At 32.5% G+C, this 15,486-nt stretch overlaps 1 protein-coding gene across 1 annotated transcript; it reads right to left on the bottom strand.

Moving 5' to 3' along the window:
- Nucleotides 1-3,981: 3,981 nt before the first annotated feature.
- On the bottom strand, nt 3,982-6,641 carry LOC112751836 (scarecrow-like protein 8). Its single transcript, XM_025801119.3, has one exon. It carries the CDS (start codon nt 6,222-6,224, stop codon nt 4,197-4,199), a length of 2,028 nt encoding a protein of 675 aa, XP_025656904.1. The 5' UTR covers nt 6,225-6,641; the 3' UTR covers nt 3,982-4,196.
- Nucleotides 6,642-15,486: the final 8,845 nt, after the last annotated feature.

The following is a 15,486-nucleotide window of genomic DNA, read 5'->3' as shown; positions in this document are numbered from 1 at the left end:
TGTAGAATTCTTATCCACCTTTTGGGTGACATGTTGGTGATTATCATTTCATTTCATTTCATCAAATCCAACATTCTCTATTCACCATTGGTGCTCCTCTTTTTCTTTTCTTTTCTTTTCTTTTCTTCTTAGCTTCTCCTATTATGTATCCCTACCTTTAGTAGTTAGGACTATATCCTCATTTCAATTAATTTGAGATTACCTTAATCAAATTACATCTTACTCAACAATCACCATCTTAATGATCCTTTTTTATGTACTAAAACATATAAATTTCCTTTTTTTTCCCTCCATATTATATTGTTATGAAATCATTTATTTTAAAAATTTAAACTAATGAAACTATATATATTTAAATTTTGTTAGTAATGTCATAATGTAACTCAGGGCTGTAGCCACTAGCCACTCCTTTGCCTTTCTTTCTTACATGATATTTGTTTACCTTTCTAATTATAGGTTATTCACCTTCAGTTGTTTTATTTATTTATTTATTTATTTATTTATTTATTTATTTATTTATTTATTTATTATTATTATTATTATTAATAATTTAATTTTGATACACTGTCAGTATAAAATAATTTTACACGTGCATCTAATTACATAACGCCACATTAGTAAAAATAATAACATTTCACATCGACCAAAATGTTAATCTAAAAGAACGGATGTGATTACACGAAGGTGTAACACTATGCATCAAAAGTAAATTCTATTATTATTGTTGTTATTTTATACATAATAATATTCTTCCTTATATATATTGGAATCTACCTCTTGGTATTTTTGCCTACATCTATTTTTAAGAAATTGTCTATATATAGTTTTTGCATTGTTGTAAAAACTGAGCTTTCAAACACTTTATTATTACAACTATGATAATCTCAATAATTGTCTAATTAAGATTTATTAATTATGTTAAGTTCTTAACATTATTGTACTAATTTGCTAGCTCCTGTTCCACTAACTTAACCATTATTAGCCTGTCTTCTTAGTTTCACAAATGACATATTTCCAATTTTTTGGATATTTTGGATGTTAGTATATTGCTATATTAATTATAATACCGTTCCACTGATTAGTATACTAATTAACTCAATAGCCCATGGAAGAAGAAAGATGATATTCCTGGGTTTTCTTTTTCTTTAATTTTTTTTCCTTTTTTAATGAATTGATGATATTCCTGTATCAAACAATGTATGATGGTTCTTTTAAATAAAAAGGTTGGGCCCATATGAAGTAGAAATATGTTTTAAAATTGTAATAAAGTTTATACTACAGAATTCAGACCCACATTAAATAATTTAATATTGAAAATGCTTTATAAAGATGCATCCAATCAGAAAAAATTGAGAACCCATGCGTTTTTTTTTTTTTTTAGTTTCAGTGAAAGGCTTTTAAATTTATTTTAAGATATAAGTTTTCCACTTGGGTGTGTCATCTTTATCTTTATACAGTAATCATTACATAATAGGTAGAATCTTTCACCAAAAAGGAAAAAAAAAATCTCTATATAAAATTTTACTTGTATCAAATAAATAATCTGTAGAAAAATTATAGATAAACAATAAATTGTAGCAAATGCAGTGCAAAGATAAAAACGTCAAATAATTGTTTCTCACTGCATGATGAGCTTTTATGATGCAAACTCATCTTAGCATAAGATAAATTAAAATGGACTCCAAATTTTATATAATAAAAAAATAAAACAACTAGTATTATTATTATATATAGTAACATGTTGTGATTAATTAAAAATGGTGTAGGTTGTTATTTTCTATGTGCCCATCGTTCATATTATTTTTTGGTACATCCATAATAAAAGGGGGGACCATCGTCCTTTTCAAGGATTAAAAAAATTAAAAAAAAAAAAAAAACGTTACATGATGTTGTGGTTTATTTCTCTTAGAAGGGTGCCAAAAAGTCATTTATTAGCAAATTTAAAAGAAATAAATCGGGCATTAATCATGCATTGAAAATTTGTAATAAGAAACCATAGCATTGGAAACTCTCTTATGATTGCTAATAATCCAAGTTTAAAGCAACAAATTTTAGCGTTGCAATAATAAATGGTATATCAAGTTATCAACTAACATAACATGTGCTCGTGGCACTCTCTATCTATTACAGCGTATTAAGTTCCTTTCTTATCTTTCTTTCTTTCTTGCGGTTCCTTTGTTCTTTGGCTTTCATTTTTTTTTATACACATTTCCCTATTCAATAACCAATTATATTTATACGATTCTCGCATTATTTAACATAATTGTCCATTATTCGTATAGTAATTTTGTGAATGTTAGGTGATGAGAGGAAAAAATTTAGCACAATCTAAATTCAGAGGCTAATTCTTTTTAATATGGGGTTGACATCTGAGTTATGCTGAGTTATGGAGTATTGGGGAGATATACACAGTTGTGGCAGCGTTCAATATTTTTGTTTTAGTGGGAAGAAATCGTACCGTACGATTTCATTGCAGAGAGAAAGGGGCACAAATTGGACCCAAGATTTTTGAAATCGGACCCAGAATTTTCATTGCAGAATTTCATTGATACTGAAATTGGACCCAAGATTTTCTGCCAATACACAAATCAGACCCAGGGTTTTCAGTACCTCCAATAGGACGGTCTGATTTCTCTTGAACAGCCATTATACGCCAATGAATCACCATACACCCCCATAGTCCATATATACACCATTCCTTTCATCATATTAAAAATAAAAATAAAAAATTCAAATTCAGAGAGATTATTTATATACAAATAGTTACTATAAGAAACTAACAAGTCTTACGCTATTCATAAAAATATATTTTATCTATACAATTTTTTTTCCTCACAGAATTTTATAACTCTACTCAAATATTAATTCGTCATAGATTAAAATTTTATTTAAGAGCTTACTATTTAACAATTCAAACCATGAGCACTAGTTTTATATATAATAATGCAGGAATAAAACCTAAGATAGGATGGCCTTTTTTCATTCCAATCCCATTACATTATTAACAGTATTTCTGTCAATTTCTGCCAACTCTTATTTATAATTATGTTTAATGGAATTGTCTTTGTAGATATGTCTAATAAAAATATTTTCTTATGGTTGTGTTTAATAGAAGTATCTTTATAAATATATTTTCTGAATGTATCTCTTTATATACGTGTTTAAAATATAATAATTAATTATTGTTGACAATAAATTGACAGATAATATGTTGGTACCATATATTTTTTCTTTTCATTATTTTGTTTCTTTTTCTTTTTCATGTGAATAATTAAGAGCGTTTCTTGTACTAGCCAAAAGGGGAACAATTGGTCAAATGGTTTCGGTACAATTAACCAATGAACAAAATTCACAGGCTAAAGCTGACTTGTAAATTGTAATCTATCTTTTTTTTTTTTATTAATCATTCTTGGTTTTTCGTAACAAGCATATACATAGAGCCATAGAAACATTGGTACAACGTTGAAACACAGGCTTTAATATTTGGTACAATGAGTTCTCTTATGGGGAATTCAATTTCCCCCATAATATTTCCTTTCTAGGAGAAATATTAGTTTCTCTTATGGAAACGAGAAAGTGCATAAAAAGAGCAATATGGCCACTGAAAATAACTCACAAACTATACAAAAAGATTACGTGCAGATATCAATCAATGTCATTATTTCTACAACACAACACAAGAAAACAAATTCCGAATTAGAAATCAAACACAAACAGCCCTCAAAACGCATCGTTTTAGGTTGTGGAGCCCTCATAACGCATCCAAGTAAGTCAGCTACCAAACAGCAACCAACTCCTCTTTCACACACCCAAGTGATGATATAATAAAATAAAATAAAAATAATAAAAAGAAAACTATCAACTGGAATACATTAACGAATCATAAATGCAACTTCGCAACATAAATTTTCTCGGAATCCAAACACTACTTTATTTGTTTCTTATGTCTGGTGGGTACCAAAGTTAAAGGATTGAGCCAACCATTTTCAATTTTTTTTTTATGTCTTCATAACAATAATAATACAAAATAACTAACATATATTTATAATTTTCCAAATCTATTCTATTTGCCTTTCCATTATCTCTAGATAACGTTAAGATATATAGTAACAATGTGAGAGAGAGAGATATATATATTTATAATATTCAGAAGAAAATAAAGAGAAAAAAATATAATAATAAGAGAGAGAAGGAAGTTAGAGCCAAGCAGAAGCGACGGTGAGAGTTTTCCCCATCCATCCAAAGCAAATCCCACCGTTCTCTTCTTTAACGGTGAGTCCCGAGTTGACTCGGGTGTTACAATTGTTGCTCTGGGCGAGTCGTGACTTGATCGACTCGGCCACGTTCTGACTCAGTGGCTTGGACTTGAACCCCGCCATTCCCATGCGTGCCCGCCATTTTCCGAAAACTTCGTAACGCTCCACGCGGTCTCTGCCTTCACACGCCAACGAGTTGCAAACCCTTCGACTCAGTCCTTCCTCCACCTTGACTCGCTCGGAGTTACCATTGTTGTCCTTGCCGAGTGAGGACTCAACTGAGTCGAAGAGCGCGCCGTAATACGAACACGAATCGGCCACGCGCGCCAGAAACGGCGCCGTGTTCGCGTTTATTTCCTGTTCGATGATTGTAACCACGCGCGGCGAGAGTGACTTCACGCGCCTCAAGAGCTCGTCGCGTGGATTCTCCGTGGACACGCTCTCGTCCGGGATTCGGTTCAATTTGAAAGCGAAGTTCACAGCTAGAAACTCATCCGCGTCGCATCCAAGCGACTCGCGGGTCAACTCGGAGAATCGCTGAGTGACCTGAACGATTTTGAACTCGAATCCGATCCTAAACCTCTCTGCCTGTCTTGCTAGCATTTCGCCCACAGATTTTAATCTCTCTTCTTGGCCGCCGGTGTCCGCCACCGCCACGATCCTTACCATGGCCGGCGGGGTTCTTCCACGCGCGGAGAGCGCGAGTAGAAGGCTCACGTACTGTTTCCCGTGGCCTATATCGAAATCAACCACGCAGAACCTCTTCAGCTCCGTTTTGTTCTCAAATGCAGCTTCGAGGATTGCGAAGTTGGCTGCCATGAACCCTACCATGAAACAGAGCGAGTTTTCAAACATCAACTGAGTCGACTCGGCGTGTTCGTTGCTGAACAACTCGGCCACGGGAGGAGGATTCTCCAGCGGGTTTACCCTCGATTTGAGCGCCGAAACCATGCAATCCATCAACCTTTGATCCGAATTTCCATTCGGGTTGGAAACTTGACTCAACCTGGCCAGGATCTCAGTGGCAGAATCTTGTTTACCTTCGGCTATGGCAGATGCGGCCTCCATTAGCGTCTGCTTCCAGCACCCTATGGCAGGGGAAGCCACGGAGGAAGAAGACGAAGTTGAAGACGTTGTTGAGGATGTAGGGGACGAAGAAGCTGGTTTGGGTGTGGACCCGTTTCCCATGAGATTCTGAATGGTCTCTGACCACGCGCTAGTTGTGATCACAGAAGCCGCATCGGCTTCAGCTTCTTCTTCTTCGTCTTCTAGAAGCTGCTTCTCCAATTCCAGAAGCCTGTGGTCCATCGTATTAATCTTGTTGTCCGGTTCGGCCGGGAGCGGGAGCTGGACCCGGTTGGAAACGGAACCACTCAAATTGGAGCATCGGTAGGGGAAATGATTATTGGAGTTGGGAGGAGGCAAGGGGAGGCTGTTGGAGTGAATGGGGTTAGGGCGAAGCTGGTTGAAGAGAGGCATGCCAAAACGCTGCGTTTGGAAGGCATGATGAGTTGAGGAAGGGATTTGCAATTCAGGGATTGAGAAGTCTATGGGCGATAAAGGGGACAAAGGGGAACCTGTGTGAAACGACGCCGTCCTTGGCTTAACGGAGCGGAGTAGGAGGTTAGAGAGGACATGGTTGTTATTGCTGTTGTGGTTGTGGTTGTTAAGGAGGTGGTTATGTTGTTGTTGGGTTTGAAATTCGGCGAGGGTGCGTTTACCGATGAGGGTTGTTGGTGGTGGTTGTGTTGTTGGTGTTTGGTGGCGAGGCGTGATCTGTGAGGAAGGATCTAGAAACAGTGCGGGCAGCTGCTGTTGGGTTCGGTACAGGGGGTGGGAAGGGTGGAGGTGCCGGTGGTTGTTGGCTGCCACGGCGGAGGCGCTGGGGTTCGTGTTCATGGTGCTGGATCGGACTGCTCCGGTGAAGAAATCTGATGCCCCACCGCCGGTGAAGCCCGGCGATGACATTGTTTTGTGTGTATTTGCTGCGAAGAAAATAAGGAAAAAACAAGACAGTTAGGAAAAGGTGGTGGTGTTTTTGGAGAAGAGCATGAGACACAACGAGAGAGAAAGAGAGAGATTGAAGCAAAGTGAAGAGAGAGAAAGAGAATAAAAGTGAGAGAGAGGATGCTGTGTTGTATTGTGGAGTTTCTTATGAGGTTGAAATGATTCTAGTGGATATAACGGAGAAGTGAAGGGTTTTATTTTAAACTTTTCTTTTTCTTCCCTCTCCTAACTTGTTATTTTTTTTTTATTTCTTCAATAATATATACTAGACAACGAATTAATTACTAATTTTAGTTATTTTATTAGAATCATATTATGGTCTCAAAACAATAGAATTTTTTTTTTTTAAATCACGCTATTATTCTAATTTGTTGGTATCGATCTTATGTAAATTTAAATTATTTGAAGGCCAAATATAGTTTTTAACTAATGAGTATGTTTCGATGATAAATTTGATATCAAATATTTAAGTTCAATCTTGAATGTGTCAATACCAAATTTATTATTCTCATAAATATATTATGGCAAATCAAATTCTTATTTTTGGAAAATGATGTAGTCAAATTTATTAAAAATGTTATTTACATATTAAAATCAGTTATTATATATTTATATATAAATATAATTTATAAATAAATATATATAATTTAATTTATTTATAATATAAATTTTATATTTTTACAAAAATACATATATCAATAAATATGATATTTATTTTTTATTTAAAAAATCCAAACAAAATTATTAATATTATCTCATTTTCATAAATAAATAAGTATTGACATGGAAAAGAATATTATAATTTTGATCATACGATATTAAAATTTATAGTATTTATCTATTTTTATCTCTAAAAATTTCAGACCAAATATTTTAGTTCTCAATTAAAATTAAGAGTAAATTATGTTTTTAATAGAATGCAGAAACAGAAAGCAGAAGCAATGAAACAACAATTAAAAGAAAAACACCAACAACAACAATAGATAATGAAATTAGAACAACAATAAAAGCAAAACCAAAAATAGAAGTAGAAGCAAAAACAGAAATGGTGAGGAGCATCAACAACCAAGCGAGAAGGAGGAGCAGAAACGGCGAGCAGCGCGCGAGTGACAGCGGCGCTGAACGCGGTCTCCCTCTCTCTCTTCTCCCTTTCTCCTCTCTTGCTCTTTGTTTCCCCTTCCTATCTCTTTCTTCTCCCTTGTCTTCTGTCTCCCCCTCTTCATCCGTGTGTGTGTGGCGGTTTCTCCTTCCGTTCTCTCCATCACAGGCGGTGGCGCGGCGGCGCTACCTTTCTTTTCCCCTTCTTTCCTCTCCCCCCCCCAAATTCTTTTTTTCTCCCTCGTCGCTCCCTTTTCTTTTTTTTTAAGTTAGGGTTAATTTGTTAAAAATGACGATTTTAAAATAAACTGAAACTTTTTAAACTATTTTGTAGCAAAAAAAAAAAAACTAGAGACGAAAGAAATTTTCGATCTCTACGTTAAAGACCAAAATCGTACTTAACTTTTTTGAAAACTACTTTATGTGATAATAAATATTTTGAAAAACCAAATTAACTATAATTTATTCAAAATTAATTTGTATTTTTTATACGTGTGACACTTAACATAATAACATCTCACGTGATAACTTAACGTGACACATAAAATAATCTCGTTAAGAGTTAATGAAATAAAATAGATAAAAATTAATATAATTTACAGAATTAAATATTAAAAACTAACGAGCTAATTTATTTTAATTAAAAACTAAAATATTTGGTCTAAAATTTATTCGAAACTAAAATAGATAAATGCTCTAAAACTTAAAAATTGAAAACAAACGATTAAATTGTGGTGATTGAAAGGAGGAAAATATCTAAAAGAAATAGGAGGGGTTAGGGAGGAATAAAATAAAAGTGCGGAATGTTTTGGCATCAGAGTTTGTAAGCATTGAGATCAGGGCCGTTGGTAGGAATAAGATTCGAGATATGAAGGGGAGATTCAGGGAGAATGGACGGTGATTAGAGGATGACAGCCGAAAACGCACTCGTCCTTTTTGTGTTGGTGTTATTGGTTATTTAATAACGAACCTGAATTGTTGGCAATCCAAGGACTCTGGTGAGGTAAGGCATGCGCTCACGCTCCCTCCACACGCGCCTTGAGCGTGCGCATTGCATTTGCCTTTTCAAATTACATTTTTTTTTAGAAAAAGTCTAGAGTCAGTAATTTTGTTAAAGTCTGCCAAGCATATAACCAGTAAAAAAAAGTGAATCATTGGATGAAATTTCACACCAAGTTCACACCATTAAAACCATCATTGATGGCTATTTGATAACTACAAATCACAAAAATTGTTGGCCCCGTAATATTCCTTTTTTTTTATTGTTAGCATTGATCTAATTAATTATTTATTGTCAAAATATTAAAAATAATTACTTTTTAATTAATTTTATAAAATAAAATTTTATATTATATATATATATATATATTATTATCTCATTTAATTAAGAGAATCTATTCTCTTTGTCTTTTTTCTTGTAAAACTTACCAATATTAATATGTGACTTGGATTGAAATTAGCTATAGAGTGTTGATTAAGACAAATATTGCCTTAATCTCTGTTTTCATTCTATTTTAAGTTGGTAATGCAAAATTTCCTTTTTAATATAAACTTTAAGAAATTTATGTCATTTATTGTTATTAGAAATTTTAGAAAAAACTTATTTTACTATGAAATTATTATTTTACATTATATTTGAATTAATATCAATTAATTCTCTATTTTTCTAAATTGAAAGTATTAACTCCTTCACATTTTCATTTTATAATAGTAAGTAACTAAGTGAAGTATCTTATTATTGTGACAATAGTCACAATACAAGCTTGATTGAGCTTTTTTGGGTCAAACAAACTTTAATCAAAGTTCGAAAAAAAGAAGTTCAAATTAAATCCTTTTGTACACTCTTGACGTAAGACATTAATTATTCTTTTCAGTTCTCCTATCAAGAAGAGAGGGAATTTCATATTTTATTAAGGTAGTACCAATTAGTTTCTTAAAATTATTATTCAAGAAAACAAAAAATAATTATTTTAAATTTTATGTTATTAAAATTTTTAAATAATGATAAATTTTTAACTAATATTTTTAGGATATTTATATCAATTTTAAATAATATTTGTAAAACTGGTATGTCAACAAATATTTATAAAATTTAACAAATAAAAATATTTTTATCCAAAATATGTGATAGGCATCTAATTAAGGGTAGAAAAGACTAGGCAGCTTGCTTGAAATCTTCGAATTAGTTTCATACTTTCATATGAAAGAAAAGGAAAAATATAAGTATCAATGAAAATAGAGGAATGTTAGAGAATCAGTCATTTTTGTGATTTATAACCATTAAATAGTTATTAATGATGATTTTAATGGTGTGAGATTTCATCCAATGGTGTGGGATTACTCACTTTTCTTTTGTTGGTTACATGCTGGCCAAAATTTAATAAAGTTGTTGGTTCCTAGACTTTTCATGAAGATATTAAACAATGTGAACAATGAATGTATTGAATGTTTATTTCACTAAATGTATGGATGGTTATTCTAATATTGAGATTTAGGTGGATAATTTAAAGGTGTAATATATTTTTATTTGATTGGTAGTTATTCAAATTGTTCAAAAAAAATCATTGATTACCTAGTATAACTCGAAAAAAAAATCCGGCCCCAAGTTATTTTAAAAGTCTAATAAGCCAAATACATGCTTATAAAATAGTCTATTAAGATATATAAATACATAACTTTATTATATTAAAATATATAATAGTAAGAGTTTAAAATGTCTAATATAAACATAATTTTATTACTTAAGAGGTGTTTTGAAATGTCTATATAATCATTTTTAAAATGATTGATTATGTTATGATAATTAGTTTATGTTTGAAATATTTGATATAGAATATTTTTTATTTAATGTTTGATAATTGAGATTAAATTAGTAAAATAATTATATTTAAAGAAAATTTTTATATAATCATAAGCTTTAAAATATCACTTTATTAGCTCATAAATTATTTTTTAACTTAAAATTTTAGTTTCAATTATAATAAAAAAAAATTTATCAACACATAACTATTATTTTGAAAAGAAAAACACTTTTTTTTTCCCAATGATTCCTAAACATGCTTTGATAGTTTGTTAAAGTGTGATGTGTGTAATGTTGTTTTGGTAAATATATGGTGGAGAGCATATGGTAACATTTAAGAGAATTGTCCTTTTGGACCCACGTCAGTAGAAATGGTCTGACTTGGGAATAACACAATTTGTCGGAACAATATTATTACATGTAGTAATTGATCGATTCAATTTTTCTATGTGTAAAGTGTAATCAAACCAGAGAAGTCATAACTTTACCAAGGAGTGACAGGAACTTTTTCTTTTTAATATTGTATCACTAGAGGTGAAATCCTTCGTCATGAACCAAATTGTGTGTTAAACACAACTATGGCCATTTACAAAACGTTAATGACGTTTTGTGTTTCTTCAATTAAAATAATATTTTTCTAACAAAACGTCAGTGACGTTTTCTGTTTTAATAATTAAAATAATATTTTTTATTACAAAACGTCAGTGAAGTTTTGTTCTTTGATGATTAAAAAAAAAATTTATTGCAAAACGTCAGTGACGTTTTGTGCTACTACCACAACCCTGTAGAACACCAAAATCATCAAATATTTTTGTATTTCACATTAAAATTATTCATATATAAAAATTTTAGCCGGAGTGACAGAAGTAAATTTAGATACGGAGTTCATTCGTTAAAGATCACAGATTTTGTTTTTGATATTGGAGTAGTAAGATATTTTTTCTTTTTAATATTGGAGTAGTAAGATATTTTTTCAAAATGTAGATTGATGGGATATTATTCTCAAATGTGAAATCGTTTAATTAGATAAATAAAAATTGGACTGTTTGATTTGTAAAAGTACAAAAATCAAATCATTCGATTTGTAAGGATACAGAAATTGGATTGAGAAATTTGTGAAATCGTGAGAGAAAAGAAATCAGATCGAGAGATTTCTGTTAAAAAAATTAAAAAATTTGAAGTATAGAAGTCGAACCCTCCGACTTGTGTATTTTCTACACTTTTAAAAAACGCCAAAAATTATAATGTTAAGATATATCACCACTTTTACTTCCATATACAAAAAAAAATCTTAAAGATCGATGTTTTTTATATTATATTAATTTTTAAAAGAATTTTTTAATTAAATTTAGTCTTTAAGAATTTTAAATTAATTATATTAATTTTTTTGTCACTTTCATTATTTATTATATCAAAATTTTTACGTTAAGTAACACTACATTACATACTTGATAATTCTAATTAGTCGCTAATATAATAAGTTTTTGAAATTAGATCAAATTAATTTTAAATTAAAAAATTTTAATGCCTCAATATTTTCTTTAATGTAAGATTAATTTAATCTAATTACATAAATTTATCGTGTTAGCAACCAATTAGGACGGTCAAGTGTGTACTGTGGTTAGTATGGTGCTATTTAATGTACCACATCAATAAATTTTGATATTAATAATAAAAGTGTCGAAAGAATTAATATGACTTAGGACCGTTTCAAAAATTTCAAAAGTAATTTTTTTGAGCTTTTGAAAAGTAGTAATATTAATGTCTCATACAATTTTTAAAATTAAAATACATCTTTTTAAAAAGCTATTTAGGAGTTTATATAGAAGTTAAAAAAATAACTTCTCTCATAAAACTACTAATTTTTATCAAATTTATTTTAAAATAAATACTTTTAGAACTAAAAACTCAAATATAAAATAATTTATTTATAAACTACTTTTAATATAGCTATTTATTATTTAAACTATTTTTTTAAATAAACTTCATTAAGCTGTTTATCTAACTGAACCTTAATACATAGCTTATTATTCCAATTCCTCTATAAAATATTTTATTCTCTAGATTGATTTAAAAAATAATAATAGCCGTATCAATTCTCAAAAAATATAATTGTAAGCTAAATTAGTTTTTTTTTTATATAAATTAACTAATGATAGCCATAGGAATATATCTTTATATATAGAAAGATAGGATGAACGGTTGAATGGATGCGAGAACTATAACCGTTGTTAAATTGCATCAAATATATGATATATTACTTGCATCAAGTGTTCATGAAGTTTAATTTTGGCCACTGAAAAATAATAAGTGGTAAATTTTGGTTTGAGTTTGTCCAACTATATAGTAGTGATTTAGTGATAACTCCATAATGTGATATGTCTCCAATAAGTAGCGGAAATTTAGGTGAAGGGATCATCATATCTATTTTCCAAAAATATAAATATAAACAAACAAAAAAGGAAGAAGAAAGCTTCTATTAATCTTGCCATTAGTCTAAAGCTTAAAGAAATTTTTTTTTTTTAAATAAAAAAAGCTCAATACAATAGAGTGGAGTATAAACAATCAGAAAATAAAAGATATCTGCTTATAAAAATTATCAATTTTCTTAATACAATAGAGTGGAGTATAAACAATCAGAAAATAAAAGATATCTACTTATAAAAATTATCAATTTCCTTAGCATCTTCGATATTACTATCAACACCTAAAAGGATTACTGTAAGTCTATTCTTGGTATTCTTTGTATGATCTCAACACTTGCTTCTTTATTTTTGAAAATTCTGTCCTTCTGTTCCAACCAGATATTTCAAATTACTGCAAAGAATTCAGTCAGCCACGTCCTCTGCTCTTGTTTTTTATTGTGCATGCTAGTCCAACTTTCAAACAGCCCTTTCATAGTTCCAGGAACAGCCCAAGCTGTACCAAAAGACCTCAACTAAGTGCACCACACTTGCCATGTAAGCTCACATAGAAGAAATAAATGCTGAACAGATTCTATCTCTTTTTTACACAGAACACAAAAATTATTACTATGAGGAATAACACCCAATCTACTAAACCGCTCTTTGGTATTAACTCTACCAACTAGCATAAACCATCCAAAAAGCTCAACTTTCGGAGGTACCACGCCTCTCCAAATTGAACTTGTGAAGCTATAGCTCGTGATCTCGTTCGACAGAGTTTTCAATTGTATGACATGCATAAAAGAGTTAGTAGAAAATACACTTTTTTTTTTTATCAAACTTCCAAACAACATTATCCTCTCTACCAGTTGATAGCTTCACTGGCCTTAACCTATCATGAAGTTGATGGACAAGTTCCAACTCCCATTAGAACAACTCCCTCCTCCAATGAAAATTCCAAATCCACTCTAACCCATCCCAAAACCCATAATCCCGTATCACATATCCATGTTGGTTTGAAATAGAGAAGAGTCTTGTAAAACTCGCTTTCAGATGACCACCTTAAACCTAGTTATCTTCCTAAAACAGGGTTTTGCTTCCATTCCCTACCTCCATTACCAGGCCACTAACTATTTTTTCTCTTACCCGATGTTCTTTTATATTCAATTGGCATGTGTCTTTCCAGGGCCCTCCATTTACCGGTAAGGTCTTATATGCTAGCATTACATTCGGGTTCAAATTATTACACGAACAAACAATCTTTTTTCACAACGGGCAATCCTCCTTTGAAAACTGCCACCACCACTTAAACAAGAGCGTTGTGTTCCTAAGCACTGCATCTCCAACCCCGAAGCTCCCAGCCTTTTTCGGTGCCTGAAACAGCTCCCACTTAACTAGAGGTAGACCATAGTTTCCGTCCTCCTTACACCACAAAAAGCGCCTCTGTAATGCGATCAGCTTCTCTGCAACCGTCTTCGACATCTTATCCAGACTTAGGTAGTAAATTGGTAGGCTATTCAGCACCGATTTAATGAGGACAAGCTTACCTACTTTGTTTAGAACCTTCGCTTTCCATAAACTAAGCTTCTCTTCCACCTTATCTATGATCGGTTTTCAAGTCTTTACCAGGCACGGATTTGCTCTTAAAGAAATCCCAAGGTATCTAAAAGGTAAGACAGCTTGCTTGCAGTTCACCGAGATCAGATTCGACTTATCAAAATTGATGCTCAATCCAGATATCAGCTCAAAACACCGCAACAGCCTCTTGTAATTCACAATCGTCTCTGTCTCCGGAGGACAAAACAATTCGATATGATCTCCCCCGACCAGTAGCGGAGCAATGCATCCGCTCCTGATAGCTTCCCCTAACATCCTATGTAAAACATCGACCACAAGTACAAAAAGAAGTGGTGAAAGAGGATCTCCTTGTCCCATGCCCCTCTCCATGTTGAACGGCTTGGATGGTGATCCGTTAACCAGGACGAACATAGTGGCTGTGCTGACACACTCACTTACCCAATTTCTCCATCTTTGGCCAAAATCCATCTTCTGTATCACAATATCGACAAAGATCCATCTGGCTTTATCATAAGCTTTTCAAAAATCTAGCTTGATTATAGCCACTTTCTTTCTCTGCGTCTTAAGCCAATGGACCGTCTCACAGGCTATGAGCGCGCAGTCATGAATTTTTCTGCCCTTGACGAATGCAGTCTGAGACTCTCCTACCAAGTCCGGCATAACTGAACTCATCCTTCTTACCAAAACCTTCAAAATCACCTTATACACACACCCCACCATACTAATCGGCCGAAAGTCCCGATCTCCTTAGCACCCAGAAATTTAGGGGGCTAGCGTCACCCACGTGATATTCACATCCATTGATAGCTTAGCACTTTGGAAGAACCTCATCACTGCTGCAATGAACTCCTGACCAATGTCTTCCCAGCATTTCTTGATGAATTTCAAATTGTACCCATCACTACCGGTGCCTTAAAAGAGTCACAATCCCACACTGCCTCCCTGATTTCCTTCACAGACGGCAAAACCTCCAAAGCCTCAGCCTCCGCTCTATCAATCTACTTCACCAATCCTCGAAGCATATTCCTGCCTATACAGATCCTTATAGAACCCCCTAATTGCAACCTTTATTCTTGCCTGATTCCGCACAAGCCGTCCATGAATCATCAGCGCATCAAATTCTTTTACTCCATCTTCTAGCCGAGGCAATGTTATGAAAGTATCTGATATTCTTATCCATGTTTCTAGCATGTTTGGACCGAGACATCTGCTTCCAGTGGATTTTCTTCCTAATGTACCACTTTTCACAAAAGCTCACCAACGCCTTCCTTATAGCATATGTCGTACCATCATAGATCCCATCACTAATCAGATTGTCAATCTTCTTGCTCTCATCCTCAAA

Source organism: Arachis hypogaea, chromosome 15, assembly GCF_003086295.3.
Source record: "Arachis hypogaea cultivar Tifrunner chromosome 15, arahy.Tifrunner.gnm2.J5K5, whole genome shotgun sequence".
NCBI classification, from domain to species: domain Eukaryota; kingdom Viridiplantae; phylum Streptophyta; class Magnoliopsida; order Fabales; family Fabaceae; genus Arachis; species Arachis hypogaea.
Note: the sequence above shows the minus strand (reverse complement) of the source record. Positions and strands in the feature narration are given on the sequence as shown.

Coding starts and splice junctions, on each gene's coding strand:
- LOC112751836 (XM_025801119.3), bottom strand. CDS start 6,224: ATGTCATCGCCGGGCTTCACCGGCGGTGGGGCATCAGATTTCTTCACC.